At 50.4% G+C, this 13,248-nt stretch overlaps 1 protein-coding gene across 11 annotated transcripts in view; it reads left to right on the top strand.

The window, feature by feature from the left end:
• Positions 1 to 1,949: 1,949 nt before the first annotated feature.
• The window catches only part of NTNG2 (netrin G2), a 49,493-nt gene continuing 38,194 nt past the window's right edge, over positions 1,950 to 13,248 (top strand). For 9 of the 11 annotated variants that reach the window (XM_026860743.1, XM_026860742.1, XM_026860740.1 and 6 more), the window contains exon 1: positions 1,952 to 3,084. In XM_026860743.1, the coding sequence (XP_026716544.1) occupies positions 2,872 to 3,084 (213 nt within the window). In that variant the 5' untranslated portion in view covers positions 1,952 to 2,871. Of the gene's footprint in view, positions 3,085 to 13,248 lie in introns of all 11 variants that reach the window. The other 2 variants (XR_003399606.1, XR_003399605.1) reach the window with 1 other exon arrangement.

Raw genomic sequence — 13,248 nt, 5'->3', positions numbered from 1 at the left:
GGGGAAGAGTGGCTGGGGTTTATTTTGAAGGCAACACTTCTGAAAGAAAATTGAAAACTCCATTGAGTTTACTTTTTGGTCTTAATTCCAGAGCAGCTCGGTTGTTGCTCAGCGTCGTCCCTTTATTTCAATAGGGTGTTAATCCAATAATAATAAAAAAGGAACCAGCTAAGTCAAGATACAATCTAATTTTGTGTTTTTAATACTCTGGCTATCAGTCCCCAGCGATTGCTGAGTACTCTTCAAAGCAAACAAAGAGCATTGATTCTATTTGTTCCCGTGAACTGCAGTTTCTTAATAACATCAGGTGAAGATTTATTTTCTAAGAATCAAACCAAATCAAGCAGGGCAAAACCTTTAATTCCGAGAGGCTCTCTCCCCCGTTTGCAGTATGCTGCCTTATTTCAGAGCAACACTCTGCAACTATTTCTGCAAAGGGACTGTACCGGCTAAGTGTTGCACCGCAGACTTCGCAGGGAACCCGCACGCCTGGCTGATTGACTGACAGTAGATAAATTTTCTGGCAAATTTTTATTTCCCTGCAAATCTGACATTTAGTCAGCATAACAAGACACTAATAGATATTATAGATCCTTTCTGCCTGGCTTTTTCCCTGACAGCCATTCATGTGCAAAATATAATTGTTAAGGCTATGAAAATAGATCCATAAACTTAACAGGGCTGGAGTCCTCATTAAAACTACCCTGCTTGTTTTCTGTACAATACCGGAGTCTCACGCTTTCTGCTGTTATTAGGCGCTTGGCTGTGACCAGTTTGATGTAATAATTAGGAACTGACTTGTTAAAACTGACTTGTTATAACTGAAAAGACAGCTCTGATGTCAGCGGGACTTATAAACACTGTGTCACACCAGTTTATTATTTTTACTACATTTACTCATAATGTAAAAATAGCAGCCAGTCTATTCTTTTCTTTGGGAGTTTATTCAGGTCTAACACAGCTATAACAGGCTCTTCTTTGAGAGCTGGCGATGAAGCATGAGAGATAGCTTCTGTTTTCTGAACTCATTCATCTCAATCGGCAATCTTTCAACCAAAAAGGGGGGAAAGGGAGATGGTAGCACAGCGATGCGAAGCCCCCAACCATGGATCAATGCATCTGCTAACCTGGAGTCTTTGAGCTTTGTGAGAAAGCAAATACTAAGCATGCTGTTGAAGCAGACGTCCCTGTACTGTGGAAGAAAAGTTGAGGAATCAAACAGAAAGGGAATTATCCAGAGCTAAATTTCTGTTCTGGATACGTGCCTACCACCTTCTCGTATGAGATCTCCCTCCTGGATCTAATGCTGAGAGAGGGTTTGGCTACTTCTTTTCTGTTTTTCCAGTTCTTTGTCATTTTGTTTTGTAATTACTTAAGATTTTTATAGCTCTACTGGAAAGATGACAAAATTGCAGAAATGTTGTTCTAACCTGAAATGTATACTGGGAAGGTCATTGCTCTTTGTATTAGGTGAACCTTAAATGCTATTAGGACTTTAAATTGTTTTTTATTAAATGTTATTGTTCAGATAAATCATATGTGGGGATGCTGGACAATGTATCCGTCTCCCCAGCTGTCTTATTTATTTTTCTTATCTTTTTAAGACTATCAATTTGTCTGTCTGTCCCTGCTCTGTGTCTGCATATTCTCTGTCTTCTAATGACCTATAGCTGCTTCTTGATATTATTTGAAGACCCATTAGGGCTCTTGTCCAGCTGCTGTTACAAACCAGATACCTTAAATGGGGCAGCGCTCCTTCCCATCTCACAAACTGCAGGAGAGCCATAAGCATCTTACTATGGATTTCTTTTTATTAAAGTTGTATATCTCCCTTCTACAAAGCCCTGGCTTGTGGCTTGGGAAGCCCAGCTGAGGGCTGTGTCTCCTGGGGGACCCCTTTTCTTACAAGTCTTGTTGCTCCAACTGCCACCCCCGCCTTGCTCCCAGCTAATTTGTCTTTCAATTTGTTGCAGGTGCAGCCTGCTAATGAACTCTCCCTTTGCCCTGACCATGAAAGAGAGAGGAGACCTCAGGTAGCAGCATGGCTTGCAGCTGAAGGCTTTGGGAACTTGATGCTCAGTTGCCAAAAGGCAGAGTCAGACAGAAATCTTTGCCTGCGAGTGCCTCGCCAGCGCTGCAAGACACGGAGGGAGAAGCAGCAAGGCCAGCGCTGCTCCTCTCAAGCCCCTGACCACCCAGCATCCTGCTGGGACCACTGCGGATCTTGCCACCCAACGTGTTTATGTTTTGGGAGGAAGGAATTCTAGCTCCAAAGAGTCTCTCTTGTCAGAGTTGTACTGATGACCAGATGCTGTATTTATTTTATGTACTAACGTTCAAAAGCCCCAAGAATTATTTAAGGCAGATCACAATTTAAGGCACTTTCCACAGCGACGCATTTACAGCAGACAAGAAAGTTGAGGAAAACCTGATCCAGCACCATCTCACAGCCTCTCCAATTTGCCCTATCAAATTTCATCAGCAACTCAGAACATGATCTTTCTATTGATTGACTGGAGTCACCTCTAGATATTTTCATGCTGGTTTGGAAGCTGTTTCAGTACAATAAAAGGGGGGGGGGGAAATGAGATTAAGGAAGACTTCTGACCACTGATCAGCAACTCCAGCCAAAACTTTCCCAGTCGAGTGATTTGCAAAGTTGGCTTCTGTATCAAGAAAACTTTCCACATCCAAATACAGCGTGCAGAGTGGGATCATTCCTGTTACCGTCTGGATCTCCTTCGACTGGATCATTTTTAGATGAGGAGTTTCCATGCTGATCCCGAGAGCAACCCCTAGCCCAGTAGCTGCCTTCCTCGGGACTTTCGGTGCTGCCCTCGCCCAGGGGTCCCGCACTTGGCCGCAGCTGCCATGCTCTACCTGGTTGCTCTCCTCTTGCACTGTCTCCCCTTGGCCATGGGACAGTATGACATTTGCAAGTCCTGGGTGACCACGGACGATGGCCCGTCATGGGAGTTCTATGCTTGTCAACCCAAGGCCATGCGGATGAAGGATTATGTGACGGTACGGGTGGATCCGGCAGGAATCACTTGTGGGGACCCACCGGAGAGGTTCTGCACCCATGTAAGTGTTTCCCTCCTTACTTGACGTGTTATAACACTCTGCTTGCAGGTGGCCAGAGGCAGTGTCCTGCCGAGATGCCATTGTAAGGGACATTTTGGTTCAGGGTGGCAGCGGTGGCTGCTGCCTTGAGCTCTCAGTCTCCTGGTCTGCAAAGCGGGGAGGTGGTGTCCTGCCCATCCCGGGGCTGTGCCGACGGGCAGCTCAGAGCAGGGGACGTGTTGGCTCACTGAGGGGAGGGCTGAGCAACTCCTGGTCTGGGCTGGTAAGGTCTGGGTTTTGGGAAAGCTCTGCCCCCAGGGAGCACACGACCCGAACTGCTCTGAGCATGTCCCTCCGCTTGCTGAAGCGTGCGGGGTGTGTTCACCAGTCCCAGCCCAAAAGGCTGCGCCAGCACTGGGGGTTTATCAGAGGTGGGTGCGGTGTCTCCGCAGGAGTAAGAGTGAGGGGCAGGGCGGTGGGTGCCAGCGTGGCCCCTCACACTGGCAGCTCAGGCAGTTGGTCTGACAGCCACAAATTTCACAGAAGTCCCTGAAAACCTGGTTCTCCCTCTCTTCTAGCCTCCACAGGAGAAGACTGTGGACAGACACTTGCCCTTGTAGTTAAAATCTTTAACTTATTTTCTCTTAAATATTAATCATTGCATTTCATTCCATGCACCACAAAGCTCAGCAGGAACATTTGATTTATAATTCACAAGGCTTTACATCGTTAAAAAGAGTTCAGGGGTCAAAGCAAAGAGCAAAACAATATGGCTGTAATGTCCCCTCCCAGATGTCCTCCAGGAGTGGTCCAAGCACGCAGTTGAGGCACAGGGACCAAGCGAGCCCATGCTGACAGGGTTTCCACTAGGCTGAGCACTGGACAAGGAATGTCTTCTAAAAATACATGGTTTTCTTCTATTGCTTGTAATAAGAAGGGGAGTTCTCCCTCTAAATCAGAGGAGGGGAGTCCCTTTTTCTATCGCCACCATTATCCAGGCTTGTATACCTCATGCTTCAGTTTGCCACCTAGAAAATGCACGAACACCTAGAAAATACCCTGGCCCCAACCAGCTCAGGGCATCTTTTGAAAATCCAAGAGAAAAATGTTGCTTTGATACCAAGGGATGCCAAACATTTACGACCATCAGAACACGCTACCTGTTCCCTCCAGTTTAAGGGGTCTCATTAGTACCAGGGAAGACATTTTCACTAGTTCCAGATAAGTAGCAACTTTTCCTTTTAAAAGATCATTTTAAAAGAAAGATTAAGTCAAAGGTTGCAAATAAAACAGTTAACTATTGATGGGTTAGTCTGTATTTTCATTTATCTGACTGCCTGCAGAAGGATTAAAAGGTGAGCAGCAGATAGCTTTCCACGACGTTCACTGCAGCTATTTGCAAACTCTTTCTGGCTAAGGATGCTCCACACTTCAGCTCCACTGACCTCCAAGGAAGCAAAAGACACAAACTGCAATCAGCTCTCTACATCTCTTGATTCAGTCAATACTGAGCTAAAAACCTTTCTATTCTGAGCACCAGCAGTATTTCCTTGCAGCGTACGCCTGCCATGTGCTGTAACACTTGCAAACACCGTGTACAGCCGTGAATGGGAGTTACACAAACGCAAAACATGGATTTGCCTTCCTGTCCCTGCCTCACCCCGGGGTGTGTGCCTGGCCCAGCTCTCATCTGCCAGACCAGAAACCAGCACTCATCCACGTCCCGGAGCAATTCCCTGGTGAAGAATCAAGCTAAGAATAGGAGCAATATATCGCAAGGTTTTTTTTATATTTTGGGGATAGGTTTATGAAATGCTGCTGTATTCGTGGCACTTTCTCCCCCATCTTACACTGGTGCTGGAGGATTAAAGAGTTTTAAAAATGAAGTAGATGAAGAGCAGCCCTGCTGAGGCGAGCAAGGAGCCCGCCCAGCACTCAGTGCAGAGAGTAGGAGATGGCTGCAGGAGGGATACGGGCTCTAGGCCAGCCTAAGGACTTGGGTGGTCTGTGCTGGGAGGCCGTCAAGGTAAATTTGCACGGCCTCTGTCACAAAGAAGGACACGTGGCCATTTACTGCTGAGCATCCCCTTATGGTCAGTAGAAAGTGGAATCAGCAAGAAATGGCCTTTCCATCCCTGGTCCTGGGTGGTGACTTGACACCTATTGACATGCAAAGTGTGTGGAGGTTGTGAGGATGTGAGGAGCCCGCAGAGGATGTGAGCGGAGTTCTGCTACCCCTGCGCAAAGGAAGTGCTGGACAAAAATCAATGTCGCTGCCCACCGATCGTTACAACCTCCCAGCCCTGGCCCTTGCTGCGAGAGGGGAGGGTTAGTGGCTCACATGAACCCTGGGCAGCTCCTTGCCTGCCAGCCTGCTCAGGTGCCTTTTGGTGTCTTGTTATCCTTTCTCTTCAAGTTTTAATTATTTTTATGTAACAGGTGGGTTCTCATAGGAGCCTGGCTTTCCAGCAGAGAAGTTCTTGTGGTGACTATATTGCTTTCTTAGGTGTCTTTCAAAACAGCAGGGTACTGTCCATGCAGTTAAACTAATGTTACTCAGAATTAAGCGCAGCCCAGCAGGACGCCTGCACTGCTCAGACAACGGAAATCAAAATTAAAGACAATCAAACATCCCTCCATGCTTAAGCAACCAGACGGGAGGGAGCTGGGCGATGTCCCCGTGTGGAGCATCGCTGCGGGCAGGCAGAGGAGGAGAGTCCTGGTGAAAGTCAGGACCCTGTCAGACAGCGAGTGTTTCCTACGAGGCTGTGCCGGGAGCGGGGAGGCAGTGCACAGCCCGCAGGATCACACACTGGGGTTGTAACAACTTTGAGCAGCACTCACAGAGAGTTCAGCAGAAGGAGGCGTCTGGAAGATTGCAGGAATTATTGAGAGAATTGTCTTTTCTGTTTTACAGCAATTCTAGTCGCATCTGTCTGCGCCCTTCTAGTTGGGAAGCATTTAACTTAGAGTTTGGGGTTTTGCTTTTTCCACAGTTGTTGAACTGAACCTTCTATTCATGTCAATGCCTTTCCAGCAGGGTCACCTGGAAAATGAATTGTGCTTTCCCTTCTGGCAGGGCAGGGGGAGTGGTGGGGGCAGGAAGACAGATGGATAAGTAAATACAAGCCCGAATGAATCTAAAAGCGTGACTGAAGACTAATAGGGAACAGATCTTTTAACCAGGAATGTTGAGGGAAAGGTGAGACTTCAAAGATCACATCCAGGGCACGGCCTGGAGCAGCTAAATGCAGATTTCAAATGAGAGGGATTTGCAGGACAGGCACGGCTGGGGATCAGCAAAGCTGCACGGGCTGCGTGGGGCAGAGGGGAGAGGTGGCATTACTCCACCATCCCACGCTTCTGGGGAGGAGGAGGATGGCACAGCTGGCAGGACACTCCCAGACATTGAGATATTTTGATACCGAGCAGGGACCTTTAAGAATTTCACTTTCAAGCATCAGCATTTTGCACAAATTAAAAAAACAGGCAGGTTTTGTGCACAATTTACACACAGGGTGGGTGATGGGGAGCAAGCATACACCAAAGCAAACACCCCAGTCCCTGCTTCAAATACATTTGCAGCTCAAGTGGTTTCCAAATTATTCTAACGAAAGCAAGGAGAGACGTCCGGAGCAGACTGCCCGTGAGACAGTGGCCATCAATTCGTAGGTTTGCTGCTCCTTGACGCCCCGGTGAGAGCTCCCCTCACCCATCCAGCACACAGGCACCCCAGCTCACTGCCAGGATGGGAGCCCTTCCCCCTTTTTTTTTTTTTTTCTCCCCCCAGAGGTGTCGAGACAGTATTTCTTGTTTAGACAATGCTCTTTGATGCAGGGCCGAGCTCTTAGCCGGTATTGATGGGTCAGGGGTATTTTTATTTGGCGTCAGCATTGTTTCATCAGCTAATAGAGCTTGTTGATTTTGGCACAGGTACATGAAAGGAAAAGGCTTTATTTATTCATTACACATTCAGCCAAATGTGATGTTTAGTTTAATTCTTAGATAAACTTCTCTGAATGACATGTGGTTATAAGGCTTGTACTAAAGAACTATTTCTCTTTTTAGACCAGATGCTAAAACAGGAAAAAGCAGACAAGCTTTTGGGCACAGAAACACTTTTCCCTACATGCTTAGCCCATCTCACATACAACCCTACCCAACTATGTCTTCATAGCCCTGTTTAAGTGCAAACAAAGGATTGGGAGTTTGAGGATGGGTAAAACTAAAGTTGAAGTTTTTAAAGTGAGAAAGAAAAGGGAATTGCTTCAGAAATGCTCTTTGAAAACCATTTTCAAAGATGCAGCTTGATCTGGTGGTTTAAGGATGGCTTCAGCCCTTCTGATACCCTGAGCAGAGACAAAACCTTCCCTGGCTCACCCAGCCCAAGGGATGTGTCCCTGCACCTTGTTTCAGGCAGGAGAAATGGGTGGGGGCAAAGTGTGAGGAGTCCTCAGCCTTGCCACTGCCCCAGGGTTCAGGGGCAGCTTTGGGCTGAGCAAAGCCTGTAGACAAGTCAAGTGGAAAATCCTTTTCAGGGAAAGTGGATGTTCTCCCTCCTCCTTGTATAAACCAGCACTACCCACTGTTGGTTGCAAAGCCATCCTTGGCTGTGGCAGTCAGAGCTCCCCTCTGCCCTTCCTTATGGGACCTATATGGCATTGGGAACTATCATTTTGCCTTTAGGCCAAAAGTCAGCAGCACAAGAAATCCACTCTCTGCTGTCAAATTCCCCATGACCTCTTGGTCAGGGTTGTGGGGATGGAAAGCCACATCTTTCTTTTCACACCTGTAAAGGGCTCACGACACCTTTTCTCCCTTGAACCCTCCAGTACATTAAATTAACACCTGGAAAATACTCCCCTTGCCTTTAGGGAAAGCCTGGAAAAGGCAACTGCTGCCATTTCCATCTGGATGAAGGTTTCCCTGATCCACCCCTTGCACCCGTCCAGGCATTGCTCTCGAGCACGGGAGAAAGGGCCGGGGCCTTTCGGTTTTGTTCCCACCCTTAATCACTTCTCAGCATCAGGGTTGCTGCAGACAACACTATTTGAAGTCAAGATCAGCAGCTCCTTGCCCTTGGGGCCAGACCCTTGGATTGCATGTTATTAGCTGCTCAGCAAATTACATACCACTGCCACAGAGGCTACTCTGGAGTGCAGCAGGATCTCAGTGTTGTAAAAGCAGAGGCTTTACAGAAAATGAAAGAGTACAATTCAGCTTTAAATTAGAGAATGCTGAGCAAACGGGATTTCCCCTCACAGTCTGTAGCAATTTCCTTAAATGCCCAGTTCGGGATTCATCTTGTTGTAAAGTGGGATGCTGCTCCCCTAACAAGGATCATTTCCACTCGCTGATGGAAAAGATGCAGCGATAAAAATCAAGCTGTCAAGTAGATTTAATTGGTACAGTGAGCAGAAAGTTTACCCCCACCTTGAATGAGATGGGGAAGAATAACTGCTTTTAAGAAAAGCTTTGCTCTTCAAAGGGAACAGTGTCCAGATGGGAAAAGCTGGAGAGGAGTGACTCGGAAGACTTGCTGGGGAGCGTGGCCAGAGCCAGGAGAGCAACTCTTAGGCTCACCCGTACGCTAACTCCATGTATCACAGGTTTCCATAAGCAACTTTTGAAGACTAAGGGATTCAGGGAAGTCCTTCCTATTTATTAATTTTAAAATCTGTATTGCATTCTATAGCAGAGATACGATTTTCCATTAAAATTTAAAAGGAATTCTCCCTTCAGAAAAGACTGCTTGGGTGGGAAGGAGTGCTCTCTGCACTCTGGTTTCCCTAAGTAAAAGTGCAATTTTAACCTTAGTTGAGCCTGATTACAGTTTCAGACCCCAAACAACCTTTTTACCATGAGAATTTTGAGGCATGGAGCTTAGGCTGACCCAGCCCCACAACCCTGCCCGTTGTCCCACACAAGCGACAGCCGTGTCCCCACTGTTCCCTGGTGGCAGCACACAGGCTGCGAAGCCACGGTCGGTCGGACCAGTTCACTGATCCACCTGAAAATCACCTCCAAAATGACCCAAACCGCTTTGCTTTCTGCTCCAGGCGCAGCTGCGGGGCCGAGCGCTTGGCTGCAGCGCTGCGTGCAGCAACAGCTGGGTCGTCCGCAGCAGCGACAGGCGGGAAACTGCAGAGGTGGGGTTGCAAAAATCACATACGGCACTGGACGGGCACCTCTCCCCCAACCCCAGTTACTCTCTGGGGCAGCGCAGTGACGAGCAAACAGCCCCGAGGTCCCTAACAGGGACCTCCCAAGCGCTTCGCCTGGTTCACCCCATGGCTTTGGAGAGACCGAAATGGAAACGTGCCTGAGCCGTGCCGCTCCCCCTGCCCACAGCGCTTGTGGCCACACGGCGATGGCTGGGGGGTCCCCGAGGTTAATGAATTCCTCCTCTGACCTAGATGGTGAGCTCCATCAGGCGTGAGCAGCAGCAGCTCGGCAATGCTTGGCTAGCAGAGCCCGAATTTCTGGCCTGCCGGAGCTGTTGTGCACGTGGGCTGTTGCTGACCTGCTTAGCAGGAGTTCTCCTCCGAGGTGGTGTGAGCACCGCCGCTGCTGCCGCCCTCTCGAAATCCATCTCCCCGGGCACCCAGCCTGCAGTGCTCAGTGTATCCCAGGCATTACTGAGACAGTTCAAGTGCTGGAAAATACCAATTTTCCTCCATGAACTGCACAGCACTGCTTGGTGACCATTCAGATTTCTCTGGGGAGAAGCTAGTGCCTGCAAAGCCCTGGCTAAGACCCCCTGGCAAACAGCAGTTGGAACTTCCAGCCTTCGCCCCGGGCAGATGTGCCCTCCCCTGCAGTCTCAGACGCGTCCCATGAGGTTCTCACAAGTCCCCCCATCTTTCAGGCAGAGCTACCAGCACCCACAGAGGGGCCACGTTGCAGCGTTGACCCTGCACCCACCTGCTCCCCTGCCCCAGCCTGCGCTTGCTCCAGCATTCAGGACTGATGCTATGAGCAGGCAGGCTTAGGGAAACCTGCAGCTTTTGGCTCCGTGGAGGCTTCTTTATTTGTCAGCTGTCCCCAAGCAGGCTCCAGGCACAAGAGGGGACTGGCCAGGGCTGCTCATCCAGGAGCAGAGTGGGCACAGGCACGCAGCGGTGCAGAACCACCGGGCTGGGTCTCATCCCGGCTGGCTCCCACCTCTCCTGCTTGCTCACATCTGTGCAGAAGGCAGTAACGCAGAAGCCTCGCCTCCCCTCCCCGCAGAGCCCCTGGACTCCAGCCTCTGCCTCCCACAAGCGACGGGCAGGCGAGTGCCACCGTGCCATTAGAGCAGCGTGGTGGTGGGTGCTGGAGCGGGCTGCAGGGTCACACATCCATGAGCGGGGCCAGGTGGCTCCAGAGCCCAGGTGCCCGGAGCTCAGGACCAGCACCCATTTTGCTGCACGGTCCAGCATGGGCAAGGGGTCTCCTTTCCCCCAGCACTGAGCTCCATGTGGATGCTGCCACCGCTGGGTCCAGTCCTGCCCTCAGGACCTGCTTTGGAGGGAATATCCCAAAGGGAGAACTAGCACAGCTTGAACTGATTTTTACTCTCAGCCAAAAGGTTTATAAGCCCCCATCCCCTGGCCGAGTCAGCTGCTTCAGCTCCATGGTGCTGCCATTAAAGGCGCTCCGGGGAGCTCTCTAAGAAGAGAGGGTCACGGTCCTGCCCTCAGGGACAGCCAGAGCTGGTCGTGGTCCCAGCCACCAACAGGCACCTGCTGAACTGTTCCCCTAAAACAGGGCATAAAACAGCCAAATACTTTGCATGCAACAGCAAAAGCAGAGTGCTTAATGCAGCAGGCACAGAAGCCCTGTTCAGAGGCCAAGGGTGGGTGCAGGGGTATCCACCCCCCAAGCGTGCTCCCCCCATAAATGCTTTGGGGAAGAGCTGCACCTCCATTTGAGGACCACAGCAGAGTCTCCACCCCCAGCCTCTGCATCCTGCCCTCCCCCATTCAAACTATCAGGGCCTCTCTTACAGAATAAAATATTAATAGCGGCGTAGCGAGCCTCTCTGCAAAGGCTGAATGTATTGAGCTTACAAGGCGCACAAGCTTTTAGAGAGCAGGACACTTTTCCTACTTCCTAAGCATTTTCTTAGTCCTGAATCAATAATGCACTCGGAGCCCAGCACACAGGGGGCTGCTGTTGTGCTCCTGCTGGTAGGGGCTGCGTGGGGCTGCGGACACAGATACATCTCTTTAGCAAGATGCAAGGGTTTAATAATCTGCCAGAGAAGGGAAGGGGCAGGATCCAAACAGCTTAATTTGTAGACAAGCTTCAGGGAAGTGTCTTGGAAAGAGCAAAGCTAGCAACTCCTGGGTACAGAAAGTCCGGGTTTGGAGACAAACTAAAAAGCAGTCAATGGGATTAAATGCCTTCGTCTTTGAACGCGTGCCCGCGGGTGCTGGCTGAAGGGTGTCTGGTTCATCAGCTTCTGATCTCAGACTCTAGGTCACCCCTTAATCTACAAACTTGCAAAAGGAGCGGTTGCAGGGGTGCAGCCCCGACGGAGAGGTGGGTGCAGAGGTGCACCCAGGGCACCAGGAGGGACAGGGTTAGAGCGGCTCGCTGGGGGATTAGTGGTTCACAGAGAAAGAGCTGCTCAAAAATTATTTCATGGGCTGCGGGCAATGTGTGTGTGCGCGCCCAAAACAGATGAGATTATCTGCTTGGAGTGGAATTTTCTGGGTGGCATTAACCCTTGTGTCACCCACAACTCAGCTGCACACATCTTTTGGGACAAGGTGCTGTGCAGTGGATCCGGCAGCAGAAGCTGAGCTGCTGCCTGGCCAGCCTGGAAGGGAAGTGCTGCCCTGAGGTCACCCTGCAAACGGTGTGCTCGGGGCCCTTCTGGGAGAGGTCACCTGTGAATGGGTCTGATTTCAGTCTGGAGGTTAAAATTCATCGTGTCACCAGATTTTCTGACTTAACCAGAGTGGGCATGAAGGGATTTGTGTCTGGGCATGAGCGGTGCTGGCTGCGTTGTGAGGGTGGACTGGTGACTTGGGTCAGCCCTTGTGTGCGCTGGACAGTATCGCCCTCTAGATCCTCCCTTTGCAGAGAGGATGTGTCCTGCCTGGATGTCAGCCTCCTGTGGAGGTTGTACCATCTACAGTGCAGAGAGCAGTTCGGACCCTTTGCATGGAGGTGCTGGGGAGACCACGGGGCATGTTTCAGAGACAGCGCGGGGTGAGAGCTGAGAGTTCCTTGACCCTCATGTCAAGACTGAGTGAAGGAGCCACTACTTTGCCCAGCTGCAGATGCCTGGGCAAGCTCAATCTTCCGAAAGGCGGAGCCCTCAACACTCCCAGTGAAGCCCAGACCCACTCCCGAAATCCCTTCCTGCCTCAGTTTCCCCACCTGGAGATAGGACATGGCACTGCCACCACTTGACCCCGTCTGGCCCTGTGATGCTTCCCTACAGCTGGTGGAGAGAAGGGCAGAGTGCTGAGCTAGGATGAAATACGAACGAGATGCTTCTCAAATTCAGAAGCAGGCTGGAGGGGGAAGGGGAAGAGCAGCTGCGAGTATGGGTTGAATCTCTTCTCTGGCGGAGAGACAGGCCCAGGGGAGCCCAAGAGCCTTGAACGAGCAGCACGCTGTTCAGTGAATGAGTATCTGCTTCGGGCCAAACGGAAGAGGCAAAAAGCAAAGCAAAATGTCTCAGAGAGCGCGTCCCGGCGTGTACTTGCTAAGGGCTGTGCCACAAAGCCGGCGGTGCTGGTTTCTGCTGACTCACCCTGTCCCGAATCCCGCACGCAGGCAAAGCGTGTCCTAACGCCCGTGCCAAGGGGTGACCTTGTGCTCGGACAACCTCCGATCCGGGGGGAAGGGGCAGGAAGCAGAGGAGCAATCAATCCCCCAAACCACGGCCGGGGGGATGATGGAGGGAGTGACATTCAGCTGAGCCAGAATTAGCAGCAGATCTGTGGAGGGACCCCATTTCCACCCTATTAATAATTCATTCCAGCTCTGCTCATAAACAGCAAACAGCTTGTTAGCGAGGATGGTTTTCTCCCCCTTTGCTGTCTCTGCCCTAGTAAGAGCCCCTTGCAGATGGCTGGCGGGGGGGAGGCATTGAGGGAAGAGCACACAAGTGAGCAAACCACTCCACCAGCCCACCCTGAGCATCCCATCCCACCCCATCCCATCCCACCCTGAGCATCCCATCCC

Source organism: Athene cunicularia, assembly GCF_003259725.1.
Source record: "Athene cunicularia isolate RWA chromosome 17 unlocalized genomic scaffold, athCun1 chr17_part1, whole genome shotgun sequence".
In the NCBI taxonomy this organism is placed as follows: domain Eukaryota; kingdom Metazoa; phylum Chordata; class Aves; order Strigiformes; family Strigidae; genus Athene; species Athene cunicularia.
The sequence above is the reverse complement of the archived record's forward strand: the minus strand, read 5'-3'. Positions and strand labels throughout refer to the sequence as shown.